The sequence below is a fragment of the Vanacampus margaritifer genome, chromosome 8 (assembly GCF_051991255.1).
Source record: "Vanacampus margaritifer isolate UIUO_Vmar chromosome 8, RoL_Vmar_1.0, whole genome shotgun sequence".
NCBI classification, from domain to species: Eukaryota; Metazoa; Chordata; class Actinopteri; order Syngnathiformes; family Syngnathidae; genus Vanacampus; species Vanacampus margaritifer.
This window is the reverse complement of record NC_135439.1, coordinates 8,063,952-8,080,778: the sequence shown is the minus strand read 5'-3', so window position 1 is coordinate 8,080,778 and position 16,827 is coordinate 8,063,952. Positions and strand designations below refer to the sequence as shown.

Sequence of the window (16,827 nt, the reverse complement as noted above, 5' to 3'; positions counted from 1 at the left end):
TCGCAGAAGGTAAACACAATGTGTCACGTTTATGTTTTAGAGTAAGTAAAGCGAAAGCATTCAAAAGCCATACAAAGTCCGTCCATGTTTGATCCCAGGCGAGCCTCTGCGTGGAGTCCGCCCCGCTGTTGGCGTTCCCCCGTTGTCTCGCTGTTGTGAGAGTCTGACATTCCCACATTCCTGAATGTCAGGGCGGTGATGTCACACTTCCTGTTCCCAGACGCGAGGGCCAGCAGTCAGGTGACCGCAGCCGCAAATCCACTTGTACTCTTGTGATCGTCGCAGTGGGCTCAGTTGAATTGACACTTTAGTTACCCTTATGCCTTGTTTATATATATATATATATATATATATATATATATATATATATATATATATGTATATAAATACAAAAAATACTTATAGAAGAGTAATACTATTTCCCTTGTTGCAAAATGGGTTGATTAACTCATTCACTGCCATTGACGGTTATAGATGTCAAAAACTCATTTGAACTATTTATTTTTTATTTTTTTTATTTTTTTTTTCAGTTTTCATTTGAACTATTTCTATTAGTTTAACATTTTTCCACTTTTTTTTAACAAGAGTATGAAAACCTAGATTTTTTTTAATTGTGCATTTAGAACTGACGGGACTAAAAAAAGGAATATTAAGAATTAGGGGCGTCAGGCGATTAAAATTTGTAATCGTAATTAATCGCATGACTTCACTAGTTAACTCACGATTAATCACAAATTTTATATCTGTTCTAAATGTATAATAAAAATGTTTTTTCTAGGTTTTCATTTCATCTTGTTAACAAAAGTGGAAAAAAAATGTGAAACTAATAGAAATAGTTCAAATGAATTTATGGCAGTGAATGCGTTAACATCCAATTTAAAGCTGCTGGAAAGTTGCATTTTGAATCACTACTGCCACCTGTGGTTGAAAAATAAACTACACCCCCCTTCCCCCCTTCTTCACATACACAATGCGCACATGACGTCACATTCGCAGACAGAGGGCAGAAAATTCGAACCCGAATCTAGTCTCAAACTGGAGTGCCCATTGTAAACAGCTAAGGTGTTAATCTACTAATTAGGAGATGTTTCAGTCAGAAATGGTCAAATAAAAAGGCTATTGTAAAGATATTTTGTTGGCATAGGAAAACTTTAACTAATTGAAATAAAATAAAAAATCTATCTTTTAAATGGCAGTTTTGATCATGTAACATGAACATTTTTGAAAAGTTAGTTAATTTTATAAATAAATAAATAAATATACTGTATTTAAAATCTCCCATTGCATTGTAGCAAACGTCGAATCCTGATTTTTCTTCTCCTTCTTCTTTAGCACATCCACATGGTAGTGTTTCCGTCCGACAGTGTAGTCCAGCCGTTGCTCGAAAGTGCCTCTTGACCTTCACCCATCCTAGCAGATCATTTCATGTGAGCAGGAACTCGCTGCGGTTATGTACATAATTTACTTGGTTGTTTCATTTCATACTTGATTGGTTGGCAGACACTGCAGAGACTCAACTGTTTGTATACGAGACATTTAAAAGTCCATTTTCCATATGTCCTCTTTAAACTGCAATACAATTAAGAAAAAAGTGATATTTTCCCTTTTTCCTCATGGTTGGATTCATATCAGGTTTTAAAGTGAGAATTTAACTTAATCAAGGTTTAGCTGACTCATCAGCTTAGACACTTTAGGGTATGATGAGTCCACCGGCTTAGGGAGATCATACGCGCCTTCGTGAGTCCAGCCGCATTTGTTAGTCCGTTTGTTAACTCACATCAAACGGCTTCTTTAATATGCATGACCCGATTGCCTGAAAATGTTTCAACACCTTTGCCAAACGTCAGACTTTCGTGTTGTGTTTCGACTCCCCGTAACTTCCCCGACAGATGCCCAGAAGACACTTTGACCCCGCGTTGCCTTCGGCCTCTTCGCTGAACTCATCACGAGGGACGGCGGATTAAATCGCTTCCCCGAAATTTCACCCTTCATCGGGATTAACTATGTCGCCGCTTTTTACACGCTTTTTTTCCCCCTCTACTGCTTCTTCCTGTATAGCAGTAGCTAAAGTGGAATCCCAGAATATGAGATATTCATTTCTTTTTTTCTTTTTTTTTACGTTGCCACCATAGAAGAGACTTAATGTTGACCATAATACAGGATTATAATATAATAAAATAATAATATATAAATAAATAAATATATAAATAAATAATAATGATATATGTAATATAATAATCATTATTATAATAATAATGATATAAATATATATAATATATAATAATAATATAATATAATAATCATTATTATAATAATAATGATATAAATATATATAATATATAATAATAATATATGTAATATAATAATCATTATTATAATAATAATGATATAAATATATATAATATATAATAATAATATATGTAATATAATAAACATTATTATAATAATAATGATAACAAAAGAATAATAGAATCAGAATCTTCTTCAAGAAGAGTTTTTAAGGAGTTTACTGCTTGAAAAAAACAACAACATAAATGCACTTGCATGACTATTTTGTACCTAAAGAACAAATGACTGAACTCCAAGGTAACTTGTAACTTTTCCCGGGCTGTAAAAAACTACAGGTATGTTTCCCAAACTGTAAAAAGTGAAATGTCAAGGGTATAAAAGCAGAACCTTTGAGGGGACCACCTCAGTGACAAGCTAATTTATAAGCTGCATTTTATAGGCAAGCGTATTCAGTAATGAATTCACCTCTCATCCTCTCTATTGGCTTCTCACTGTGAATCCATCATCGGAATGTCAAGGCCTGGTTTAATATTCCTAAATGACTCTGATGCTTCGGCAGCGAGCGGAACGCATAGCTGCTATACCTAATGAGTATCCGAGGTGTGTGCGTGAAAGCGTGTGAGGTAAACCTGTGGGATGTTGCCACGTGTCGACTGCCTGAGTGGCCCGCTGTTTGGATGCTGAGACGATTGACTCGTGTGAGTCGTTGCGATGATTGATCTGTTTGTGAGGGACGGCACGCGCGTGTGGACGAGAAATCATCCAGGGATGTTTTCCTGGACAAAATGGACGAACAATTGACTACTAACCCATTGGAGATGCCCATTGTAAGGTCAAAAAAAAAAAAGTGTTTGGAATGTCCTCTTTAGGTTACTGTAGGACAAGGAAGGACGTGGAAGAATTTGCATGAGGACTGAGCTCACATGGTTAACATGACGTTATATGCGCAGTTAATGAAGATTTTGTTCTAATTTAAAAGAAAATCTCGTTTTTAAAATAAATAAAACATTTCTGCATTTTAAATGAGATCAAATAGAAAAAAGTATATATTTTCCCCCCAAAATGAGTATTTCCCATGTTTAATCTACACAATTAATGAAATTAAATAATTTTAATAATCCCATGTACAATTCATTTTAATTAATCAATTGAGTGATCACCCTATACTCACAAACTTGCAAATTCAAATATTGGCAATATTTATTTATTTTTGTGAGCAAAATCCTTGCATATTCAATTTTTTTTTTACCAGATCCCCCACAGTGCAAAAATAAATGATTTATAATGATTAAAATTTATTTAATGATAACATTTCATATTAATTAAAATTACAAACAAGCTTCCCCACATTTAGTTAGTTGCATTTAAAAAAAAATGGAAAAGTTAAATAAAGTAAAAGTCTAATTAATGATATTAATAAATAAAGAATACTCCTACTATTAATAGAATAAATACTGTATTAATTAATCAATAAAAATAATTACATTTAAATCAAGCTATCTTCAAGCTATAAATATAATTACATAAGTTAATTAAAAATATGTTTTCACACATTTTAAATAAAATTCTTATTCAGAATGGTTTATGATCTTGTTTTATATGATAACTCTCTACCCTAGCATATTCACTATTTATTTATTTATTCATTCATTCATTCTAACCTGTATGTTATAGTTAATACAGATTAGAGATTGTGCAATGATTGCATATACGTAGAGTACACAAACTTTTTTTTTTTTTTACACACACCAATGTATGTGACTGGCATACGCCTGTTTATGTTTTCTTTTCGTTTTCATTATCTCGTGGGCAGTTATTTTTATTAAACCCCAATGTATTCTGCCTAGCAACGAGCTGCATCGCAAACTTTCAAGCAATTGCCATGATTCACGTTAACTGCGCATCGGTAGTGAAATTCTCATTGCATGTCAATGTTGTTTAGCACGTTGCTAGTTTGCGGCACCAACTTCATACCATCTGCATGCGCCATGCTAGTGAGGGGGGACATAAGCGGATGATGAAGACAGCGTGAGCATTTAAAACCCGGTGCAGTGAAAGAGTGTTGATGAAGTGCCCTCCCCCTTAACGCTGCGATCATCTCTGCAGTGGAGACGGCAAAGTGCCTCTAATGCGCTCTGCTGCGGCGAACAATCTTCTCTCTTCTCCCCATCTGGGCTGAGTTTTGCAGGAGGCCCAGCGGCTCTTGTTACTTCATCATGTACACAAGCTGGAACGTGGACGTACGCTGCAGACGACCCCCCCCCCCCCACTAACGCCCCCCCCCCATCTCTATTGTCACTCTTTCGGGAGCACATGCAAGGAAGGCTTGCAAAGCACTTGAAGCCCCCCCCCGCCGCCGGCCCACCGCCCCGCGCATCCCCTCTGCCGTGGTGTTCCTTGCATGGTCTTTGCTGGCCACGCCCCCATCCGTAGTCAACAATGCGTGAGAGTAACTGTGTCCAAACAATGGCCAGGAGAGAGGCGGCCCCTCGTTGCCACCCCCTTCCCTCCCGCCCTGACTCTTCTCCCTCGCTCTTCCTTTTCCTCGACACATTTCCTCCATTCTAACACCGAATGGGGTGGGGGGGCGTTGGATCGATTACCACAAGCTTTACACTAAAGGCTGAGGAGTGTAATATACAAATATACCAAAAAAAAACATTTTGCTCTCAATCACTGTCTTTGTAATGATTTCTATGCTTTGATTATTAAGTGTTGACTTTCCTTGTACTTGTTGAAAACGTGTTTCAAAGTACTTACGGTCACCGGCCATTTGACTACTGATTAATGGCTAATGCATAAATGATGAGCGTCTATTTGTTGTTGCGGTAATGGAACACGAGGCCTGCGCTGACCTGGCAGAGCGCTGCAGATTGTCTGTCGGGGGGGAGCATATGTGAGTGTGTGCGATTTGACCCGCACTAGCGCTTGATCTCTTCATTTTGGCTGTCCGGGAGTGTGTGTGTGTGTGTGGGGGGGGGTGGGGGGGGGTGGGGGTGATGGACAGCTGAGCGCCGCGAATACGCTTTCATGTGCTCACGCGTGCGCAGGAAATGTTTGGCTATTGTTGACATGGCTTGAATGGCTGATAAGTTTGCAGTGCAGGAGGGATTTTCATGTTTCAGCGTAAGGTTGAGTTTGGGGTTAGGCTTAGGGTGGCCGACCCCGGCGTGTCTCGTCTGCGGATTGTTATCTCAGCTGGCAGAAGTGACGCCCTGGACGGCATTTACTCTCATTAAAAAAAAAGGGGGGAAAAAAGAAAGTTGAATCCCTTTTATGTTTTTCATTTCGCTCTGATAGTTTGCCTGTCATTCAACTTGTGAGTTGTCTGCACAGAAATAACACAGAAATGAATGCTATTATGTAATAATCTAAGGCATTACTGACATTTCAAAGGTACATGGTAGATTGAGGAGCAGGCAGACGGGTAGGTAACTAGGTAGGTAGGCGGGTTGGTAAGGAAGAAGGTAGGTAGGTAGTTAGTGCTAGGTAGCCAGCTATGCAGATAGTAACTAACTAAATTAGGTAAACAACTAAGAAGGTAGCGATATAGGTAGGTAGTTGGGTAGGTAAGTAACTAAGTAGATAGATAAGTAGGCATCTAAGTAGGTAAGTAGGAAACTATGCGGGTAGATAGGTTGGTAAGTGGATAGGTAGGTAGATAGCTAAGTAAGCAGGCAGTTCGCTAACTAGGTAGGTAAATTAACAAACTACATAGATATTGGTAGCTAACTAAGTATGGGTAGGTAGGTAGGTAGGTAGGTAGACAAGCAAGCAGGCAGTAAGTTATCCAAATAGGCAGGTAGGTAGGTAGGTAGGTAACTAAGTAGGCAGTAGTTGAGTTGGCATATAACTCAGTAAGGAGATAGGTAGGTAACTAAGTAGGTAAGTGGATGGATTGGGAACTAAGTAGGTAGGTAGCTAAGTGGATAGATAGGTTGGAAAGTGGATAGGTAGATAAACAAGTAGGAGGGGAGTTAGGTAACTAGGTAGGTAAGTTTGCAGACAGGCAGGTAGGTAGGTAAGTAGGTTGGTAGTAGTTTAGTTGGCAGGTAACTCATTAAGTCCATAAGTAGGTTGATGGGTAACTAAATAGATAGTGTAGTTGGCCTGTAAGTCAGTAGGTAGGTAGATAACTAGCAAGTAGGTTGTAGCTTGTTGCAGGTAGTAGGTAGGTTGGTAGGTCACTAAGTAGTTAGTTGTTTGATAGGTAAATCATTAAGTAGTTATATGGTCATTGAGTAGGTAGATAACGCAGTAGGTAGGTAGGTCACCAAGTAGGTAGGTTGGTCAGTGTGTATTCTATTGGTCAAATGAGACATCAGCACCAATTGTTTTTGGAGGAAAGTCAACAGTCTAAATCCGGAGCGGAGGACGTCCGCTGTACACAAAAGACCCCGAGGAATGGACTCGTGCTGTTTGTGTGTGGAATTGTTCACGCTTGCTAACTAGTTTTGTGTGTCCCAAAGTTTCTCCATTTCCAGAAGGAAATGGAGTGGAGGAAATGAGACAAATGCGCATGTCGTCTGCAGGCGTCTTGTATTCTTCACCACAGTGCGTCTGTCTGTCATAAGCGGGGAATTAATTCCCGCTTTGTTTGTGGGGAGCGGCGTCCTTTCTGTTTTGTTTGTCAGCCTGCGGAACCTTCCACATAGTCGCCGCATGCTTCCAAATCAAAGGTACAGATCGCTTCCGATAACCTCCGTACAATCCACATGCTGCCAAGAGTAATCAAATACGTGCTGAAAAAGTGGGACTCAACCAAGTTGTTCTTCCCTTTATGTGAAACCCGAATGCTAACTTGGCCTTTAAAGTGTCATTTGAAACCCTACCATTACCATCATATTCTAATTTCAAACTCTAACAAAGACTTGAAACCTCTGATTTAAAGCCCTAAACCAGGCTTTAAACCTCAATTTCAAACCCTAACAAAAACACTCATTTGAAGCCCTAACCTTGCCTTTAAACCTTAATTCAAAGCCCTAAAATGACCTGGAAACCCTAATTTGACATGCTAAATTTAGCTCCAAGCTCTAATTTTGAAACAGTAACCCTAATTTAAAATCCCTAGCCTTGTTTGAAACCCTAAGCCAGGCTTGAAACCCTGACTTTTAAAACCCCAACTTTGCCACTCATTTGAAGCTCCAAACTGAAATTTAATACCGTAACCTTCCCTTCAAATCTTGATTTGAAACATTAACCTTGCCTTCAAACCCTAATTTGAAAGCGCAACCGCATCTTGATGTGGTTCTCAACACAGTGTGTGTCCCCCTTTGCACATTTTCACCTGGAATCATCCAAATCCCGTTTGAGCCCCAACTTCAAACTGCGCTGAAGGCAGGCAGCCAACATCCATTTCAAACGCCTCATTGCTTTAACGGTGATGAGAGCCTCCGCCGCCGCCGCCGTCACAGTAGGTATTGTTGTTGTCCGGGCAGCTCGTTTAAATCCTCCCCCGAGCGAAAAATGGAGTCGGCGTGGAGGGAAATGACTTTTGAGGAAGCGCAGATCTCCGGCAGTCGGTCTGCCAAAGCGTGACTTTCCCGCACGGCGACGAGAAGCAGAACACTTCTGACGTCGCCGTGATGGATGTTGCGCCGCATGTTTGCACTTTGAAACACAATCCAGAACTGCTCGTTTGCCTCGCCGCTCTAAAGCTTCTCCATATCCTTCAGATTGGTTAGTCAAAAGAAATTAGAAACAGGCGGTTTTATTTACACTTTATTTACATCAATTACAATGAAAGAAAAATAGATGCTTATGGAATCGGAAGCGAAAAAATTCTTATCAATTCTCATCCCTATTAACTCATTTACTCCCAGCCATTTTCATTGAAGCAACCCCCTTCGCTCCCGGCTGTTTTACTGGATTTTGACAGATTTTGCAAGGCCCACAGAATATTGTATTCTATTGCTATAAAAACATGGAACCTACCAAAATAAATATTAGAGTCTCTACGATTAGAATATAGCTAAGTTTCATCATTATTCATAAATCTTTTTAGAACTGTGGGTAAGTGAGCTTTTTTTTTTTCAACATGGCCCTGGTTGATCTCTTTTGCTCTGCTGCCACCTGCTGGCCGTTTTTGCAATAACTACCATTTCTTCAACTGTTCTCTGCAGTTGAGAGGCTGTATCAAAGCCTTCTGTATGCTCTATAAAAAACACACACATAAAAACGTATAAATATGTCTTTGGGACACTTAAAACAGTTAAAATAAAACATATTTATACGTTTCTGGGAGTAAATTGCCACACATAAATGGAACAGACGTGTAAAAATGCAAATAACATCTTACAGGTCAAACTTGTTGGTTAAGAACCTAACTTTACCCTAACAAACCTCTAGCTTTTGTTTGACAACCCAAAGTCTTAAAATCCTAAATTGAAGCCTTAACATTGTCGTCAATCCCTAATTCGAAACTCTAAAACTTGACCACACTAACCCAGGTTTGGAACCCCAATATGAAACCGGAACCCTAATTTAAATTCCTAATCCAGGCTTGACCCCAATTCTTGAAGGAAACTCTAATTGGAAGTTCTATTTTGACCAGGTTTGAAACCTTAAATTCAAACCCTAACCAAGGCATGGAACCCAAATTTGAAACTCTAACTTTGGCTCTAACTAGGCTTTTCCCATGTTGTCGTCATGTCGAATGTAGCAGGCGGTCCCGTGCTCGCCTTCATTTGCACCTCCTAATGTTTGCGCATCCTCACAACCCCCCCATGCATGAAATGCTGACATTTGGAATGATTGCTTTCGCTGTCGGCATTAGCGCTAAAAGCCTGCCTACCTCTTTTCACCTCCGCCGGAGAGGTTTTTACACAAATATTTATCAGGTCGCCAATTAGAGTGGCCGTGCTGTGCTCACACACACGCACATGCACGAGCTCGCACACATACAGTGGAGGTCGTGTATATGCATTCCTGGAGACTTATGTCACGTTTGGGTTACATTTGCCCTCGAAGCAGATGTTGCGCACGAGTTGCGCGCACGTGTTGCTTAACGCATTTCAAGATGCAAGCGGTGCCTTGAGATACGAGTTCATTTTGTTATGTGGGTACGCTTGCCACTTAAATCACTCATATTTCACCATCCAATGAATGGAAATGACATGAATTGGTTCCAACCTCCCAAAAATAGCAACCACAAATTTTATATTGCGTTTTTTTTTTTTATGAGAAAAATAGCACTCTATAAAAATGTACTTGATTAAAAAAAAAAAAAAAAAACATACAATGATGACATAATTACAAAAACGTGCTATTCGTGTCATTTTCGGATGTGGATACAGAGATCACACTAATCCAATATTTATACAACTAAAAACTTAATTAAACTAAAATTTAATGAATTGATGAGGTTTAACCGCCTTAAAATAATGTATAAAGCCTAGCATGAAATTTGACCAATTAACATGCAATTATTTTTATTTTTTTTTAAGGGAAAGAGTACAAATGAAGAGGAACAGATATTTTTTCCAAACCTAAATACAGAACAAAACAAAAAGAACGATGTCTTTCAACTCAACATTTGACTATAAAACTAAATCATCTCAGTCTATTTGTATTTTTAAAGAATGTATAAAAGCACAATTACTGAGAAAAAATATATTTAGCACATCGTAAGTTTTACTTTTCTGTCCCCTTTCATTACTTTTTTAAAAGAATGAAATAAAAAAAAATGAATTGAAAATTGAATTGAATAATAGAACACACAAAGAATTACTTAAATGGCCATTTTGCTGCCCCTGCCAACCTTGGCCACATGGGGGCAATAAAAGACGGATAGATAGTAATGTGCATGGACATCTGGAGCAGAGGATAAAGAATATATGACTAAGCCCTGTCATATTGAATGTCAAATGTGTTGTTGCACTTTTGTGTTAAAATATCTCTTACGTCAAGGGTTATATAGTATATGCGCTTCCCGTTATTATTAGCATTAAGCTAACGGACTAAAGGCAAGCTATAAGTTTGACGGGCATCACGTCTCGAAAAATTCAGGTCACTCATATCTCAAGGCACCGCTATCTTATGTTTTAAAAATAATTGTACAAAAGTGCCTGCCAGATGAATGAATGTTTCTATTTGTAGAGGATGTTTTTGTTTAAAACGTCTATTTAAAAAAACAAATTCATTAACGTCTGCTTTCATGTCAGGCTCAATCTTGGTTAAATAGAAATTAATATTTGAGTGCATTTCAAAGAGGCTAATCCCAAATAGCATTTTAAGGCAGAAGTAGTAAACATACTGAATTAGAAGAAGTTATTTTGGAAGATATTTTTCTTTAAGCTTGTAATGTTGACCTTATCTACTCTTGTCAAGTTTCAACTTTATTCTTGTAATATTGCGATTTTTTTCCCCATCATACAACTGTGACTTTCCTCATAAAGTTTCAACTTTATAATAGTTCAACTTTATGCTTGTAAGATTATAAATTGTTGCGAGGTTTTCTAAGACTCCATTCTTGGAATATTGCAACTATTCGTCTAGCAATACTATATATATATATATATATATATATATATATATATATATATATATATATATATATATATATATATATTAGGGGTGCAAATCTTTGAATGTCTCACGATTCAATTTGATTCCAATTTTTGGGTGTGCGATTCGATTCAAATTCGATTTCAAAATGATTTGATTGACAATGATTTTTGGATCAATTTATAGATGTTCAAGGAATCATAATGGTCGACTCCAGTCTGACTCTGACTCGCTAATGCTAAATAGTGCGCTACTCGCGGCACTTTTATCACTCAAAAGAACGGCTCCACGCTGCAAAAAAAAAAAAAAAACTTTTATTGGAATAACTTGATTGTGACTTTTTCCTTCTACTCTCTAATGTGGCTACAACTTAACAGTGTATCAGACCGCATGGAACCACACTGCTCCTAAGTGGCTTATAAAGGCACACACAAACAAAGGAAAGACAGTATAAAATATATATTAAATAAAATCGATTTTGGGACATTTTAAATCAATTCTGAATCGTACTAAATGAGAATCGATTTTTTGGCACACTCCTAATATATATATATATATATATATATATATATATATATATATATATATATATATAAAAGTATGTTTCCTTTTTCCCCCCTTGTATCATCTTGCTCCTCCTTGAGGTTTTGGGTTTATTTTGTACATGTTTGAATGTACAGTAGTAGATTCTGTCGTTTCTGGGTCATGCTTGAAAGTCTCACAAAGGCTTTTCTCTACATTAGCGATGGAATCTTCCATCCTGGCGGCTGAACAATGAATCCCATTGAAACATGGCCACCAAAAACCTCCAAGTTGAGGCGCAGCCCTTTTTTTTTTTTTCCTGAGGTTTCACGTTCGGGGGGCTTCCCCCGCCAATTCTCCCGAGTAACCGCCTGCGAGACGGTGGACTCGCTACTTTCTGTTGGGGAATGTGCTCCCAAACCACTAATGAATCCTCCGAGCCATCCCACCCTCATGCTGTCTTTCTCGCAACAACACTTTCAGCCTTTTTGTTGCCGCAGCGGCCGGCTGGTTGCAGAGATTGTGATGATATATTTTTTTCTTTTCTTTTATGGCCGCCGTGCGTCAGCGTCTTACGACCACTCTATTACCTCGCCGTTATGGCGACTGTGTGTGTGCTCGTTGTCCATTGCGAGATCCTGCAGGAGCTACAGCGGCCACTTTGGCTTATGAGACAAGCTGAGAATGTCCATTAATAGACTGGCCGTGCTGCTGAATTGATTCCGAGGTCAGTCCATAAAGCATGAGGCCTCGGCGCTATCCTAACCGTAGCATCATTAAGGTGTTATTAGAGCGCGGGGAAGGGAGGGGGGTGGGGGGTGTGAGTCATTCCACAGGTGCCTTTAGAACATTTGAGTGTACATTTCTGCCTCACTTTTGCTTTTAGACTATTTCATAAAGGCGACATTAGACTTTGCTATAGCTAAGTTTCATTATTATTCACAAACCTGTTTAAAACACTAGGGAAAATTTGCTTTTTGCAACATGGCCCTGGTTGATCTCTTATACTCTGCTGCCACCTGCTGGCCGTTTTTGTAATAACTACCATTGATTTGACCGTTCTCTTCAGTTCAGAGGCTGCATCAAAGCCTTCTGTATTCTCTAGCATAAAAAAATAAAAAACAAACATATAAATACGTCTTTGGGACACTGGTAATATTTAAAATAGAACTTATTTATATGTTTTGGGGAGCAAATGAGTAATACACTTTAACTTTGACTGCCAGACGTTTTCAGAAACGGGTTGTCGCCAGTGCCAGCCGATTTAAGCATTTTGACTGATCTTTCAAGGCCCACAGAAAATGTTGTGTTTGGACTATGGAAACACACATACTACCAAATGAAAGATTGAATTCTCATCTTTCATCAGAAAAAAAAAGTTTGTTTCTACCTTATTCCGTTCTTCAGTAATCAACAATAGAAAATGGTTAGTTTCACCGAAATGCTCTGTTTTGAAACAAAAAGCGGAGAAAAAGAGCTTTTTGTGAAACAATGTTATTTCAGCCCCCCATCACTGATGAAAAATGTAATATTGACAAGTATACTTGTCAATGGCAGTGAAATTTAAAGTCATTGTCATCCAATTCAACCAAAATATTTTAGAATAACTTTGTTTTGCCCATTAGCCAATCAAAAACAGCCATGCCGAAAGGGCTGAATGAACGAAATAGGGGCTCACCTGCGACGCTAATCGAAAGTGGGTGAATTCAACTGCTCTGTATTAAATACAAAGTGTCTGACCTTTTCCAGGCAGCTTCTATCTGTTCCGTATTTCCCATCCGCCGTTACACCCGATTGGCTCTAATTGTGAGATCCGTCCGTTCATTCCAATAGGCTCCATTTTGCTTACTCGAATCACAGGCTGCTCCATCTGGACTCAATTAAAGATCCCGCTAGTCAATGCGTGGCTCCAGTCGAGCCCTAATTCCCGTTAATCTCTGCATCTCCCGCTAATTAGCCCGCATTTTGACCTTTTAACACGGGCCCTGTGAGGGATTAGCCCACATTGTGCGCACTTTATGAATAAATGAAAAGGTGTGCAAACACCTGCAGATGCAAGTCGTTCTCTCCTCCTGATGCCCGGCTCGGAAACATCATTTACAATCGCGGGGGTGGACGGAAAAATCTGTCCATCATCGCCTCAATGTTGTTCCCAACATATCCCAACATATATATATAGATAGATAGATAGATATATATATATATATATATATATATATATATATATATATAGATAGATATTAGGGGTGGGAATCTTTGAATGTCTCACGATTCGATTCCGATTTTGGGTCTGCGATTCGATCCAGAATCGATTTTCAATTAGGAACGATTTTTGCTTTGATTGACAATGATTTTTGCTTCAATCTATAGATGTTCAAGGAATCATAATGGTCGACTCCAGTCTGACTCTGACTCGCTAATGCTAAATAGTACGCTACTCGCGGCACTTTTATCACTCAAAAGAACGGCTCCACGCTGCAAAAAAACCCCAAACTTTTATTGGAATAACTTGATTGTGACTTTTTCCTTCTACTCTCTAATGTGGCCACAACTTAACAGTGTATTAGACCGCGTGGAACCACACTGCCCCTCAATGGCCAAACCGGGTATAACATGAACAGCGCTCTAAATAAAGGCACACACAGACAAAGGCAAGAAAGACCGTATAAAATAATTTAAGTAAAATCGATTTTGGGACATTTAAAATCGATTCTGAATTCGTACTAAATGAGAATCGCGATTCTTATGAGAATAGATTTTTTGGCACACCCCTAATATATACATATATATATATATATATTGCCGTTTTTATTGAAGCTAATGAATGTAACTGTACGAAACCTGCGTCTCGACTGCGAGGCAGACATGCTAACTTGCCACCATTAACGTTAACCGCTCATCTTTTACAAGTGACGACGTGGAAATCGGGGGGCCATCCAGTGTAGCGTTGTCATTTCATGCGGAAAAGCAATTTGGACATTTTGAAAGCCGCTTCGTACACGCTCATTGTAGGTGACATAAGACGGAGTGTCTTTGCTATTCTGTGCGGCTACGGAGCCAATAAGGGAGAAAAAAAAGAAAAGAAAATGTGGCGGCTTTTGTAAGTGTTGTGATGCTTGGTCTCGGCAGGGCTCGTCTCCTGTAATGCGTCCCGTCTCCTTTGTTAAACTGCAGCATTCGTCCACAATGATTTTGAATCCTTAACGCAGCTCTGTTGATGAGAGAATATTTTTAGAGGCAAACAGAAGCGGCGGGCGAGACAGTTGATGAGGATGAGGCAGGCCGAGGCCTGAAAGGTTAAAAAAAACAGCAACACACCAAAACAACCTGGAGACTTTTAGCGGCCCAATGAGCTGCGATGCTGCGCAACTCGCGAGGCGAGAGACCAACGGGCTGTAATGAGGATGATGTAATGCAGACGGGCACCGCCAGGGATTCGTTGGCTTGGATGAGCGCGGCGGGTAGCGGTGTCGGAGTCACATCGTTAGGCACACCTGCTCAATATAATGACTTTGGAATGAATTCTGTCTTGAGATGCTTGATGATGTTCACTTTCCATTTAGCCCGTCGGAGTGGACGCTAGTTTTTCTTGTGCTTTTAGTTTGCATTGCATCATACCAGGAAGTGTTCCTCATAATGGTAGCCTATTAGCATAATGAGTCATTTAGTTCTTAAATGTTTTTGGAAAACCATTAAAAACACAAACAAGAAGAATCCAGTTGCCTCGGATCAACTTTTATTTGTAAAAATATCTTTTGAAGAATTGCATATTTTAAAATGGAGAAATTTCCCAAATTAATGGAAGATATTTTTAAAAATTCATCTCAAATTCACCATATCTCAACCGCTTCTCAATCATTTTAACTTTATTTTTAATCCTCCTTAATCTTACAAAAAAATAATAAAAATTTAAATGTCCGTAAAGAAAATCCATAAATTAACGGAGAAAGCTAACAAATGTTCCATTAAAAAAAAAAGTAATTGTAACTTGAAAAGAATGCCTAAAAATGTCTACTTTTTGAAGGATTCAGTATTTAACACGAGTCATTTCTCAAATTAAGAAATGTGAATATATAAAATGTATAAATTAAGCTCCAATTCCAAATATTCCAAAATTGAGAGGAGACAATATTTTTATTCTTAAAAAGTTTCTTTAAAAATAGAATTGAAAGTAAGTGTAAAAAAAATAAACTAAAGGCTTTAAAGTATGTCAGTGTCATTAAAATGTGTGAAATTTTGAAAAAATGTACCTAAATATTAAAAACAAACCGTTCTTAAAGTTAAAATGCGAAAGTATAGAACTTAAAAGTTAAATACAACTGAACTGTACTTGGTGATTCTTTTGCGCACCACTAGAGGGAAACCTCGAACCACACTTTGAACTTCATTTCAACATCAGCTCTTCACATTCACATGCAATTTCTACTGACATTTGTAGTTAAATTTCTCATATTCATTTTGAACATTACTTAAAAGATTCCTGCTGATTCTAGAACTGTGAGCGACTTAAAACGTGCCTCATCGTCTGCCCTGTGTGGGACCAACCAGCAGGGGGCCCGCGGGTCTGCGCCGAGGCTAAAAGCTTGGGCGGGCTTTGTGAGGAAAGCGGAGGAGAGTGGTAATGAAAGTGATGCGACGGGCGCTAATCTGCGCCACATCTGGGCACAAGTAAGCTCAAGCTCCGCCCGCCCCATCATGAGAGGGTTAAGAGTGAGCATCAGCGCACATGACGGGAAGGACGGACATGGACTTTGTGCCGCGCGGCCAGAAGATGCCGCGGCCAAGTTGTATACCGTGGAACCTGCGCGCTTCGGAGAAGCGGAGAGGTAAAGAAATGCGCGCGTCCTCTGTCGTTAGCCTCGCTCTTATGCTAGTTAGCTTAGCTTTAGCGTGCCGCTGCTCCTCTCTCCGGCAACAAGGATTTTATTTATTGTTATTGTAACAACCTGGATTCTACCTTTGGCCACAATACACAGCAGATCTTTGTTAAACATTTTAAACTAAAAAGTTCAACATATTGACATTTTAGGCCACCGTACTTTACAGTTTATTAGATTAGGTTTTTACACTAATCGAATTAGATTTTTCATCTGTTGGACTATGAAGTGTTTTTTCAGAAAAGTACAAAAGATACAAATTGATTGGGGACTCGTTCACCAATGTCAACAAGAATAACGAGTCAGGTTTCGGGGGTGCGAGTCCACGTGTGTGCGGGTGTTGTGACCTCCAATTTCACGAGGTTGTGTGTTTTCCGTGGCCTTGTGTTGAGATCTGCATGCATGCACACGCACTGCCATGTAAATTAACCTTGTGATCTCCAATATGTGGACCTTTAATGTGTGTGTGTGTGTGTGTGTGTGGGGGGGGGGTGTAGATGGTTGATCTAAGAATATTTGCGACTCAGATGGCACGCTCACATTATGAAACGAGACGCGGGTGTGATTGAATCGTCACGCGTCCTCTATGTCGGGGTCACATGGTGACACGGACCTAAAGATGACGCTTTTGTTT

At 39.1% G+C, this 16,827-nt stretch overlaps 1 protein-coding gene across 3 annotated transcripts in view; it reads left to right on the top strand.

The window, feature by feature from the left end:
- The window catches only part of kaznb (kazrin, periplakin interacting protein b), an 86,488-nt gene that overhangs the window by 35,881 nt on the left and 33,780 nt on the right, over positions 1-16,827 (top strand). The window contains exon 1 of one of the 3 annotated variants that reach the window (XM_077574483.1): positions 16,006-16,142. The exons of the other annotated variants lie outside the window; for them this stretch is intronic. Coding sequence (XP_077430609.1) covers positions 16,043-16,142 — 100 coding nt within the window. The 5' untranslated portion in view covers positions 16,006-16,042. Of the gene's footprint in view, positions 1-16,005; positions 16,143-16,827 lie in introns of those variants that run through there. 3 annotated transcript variants of the gene reach the window in all.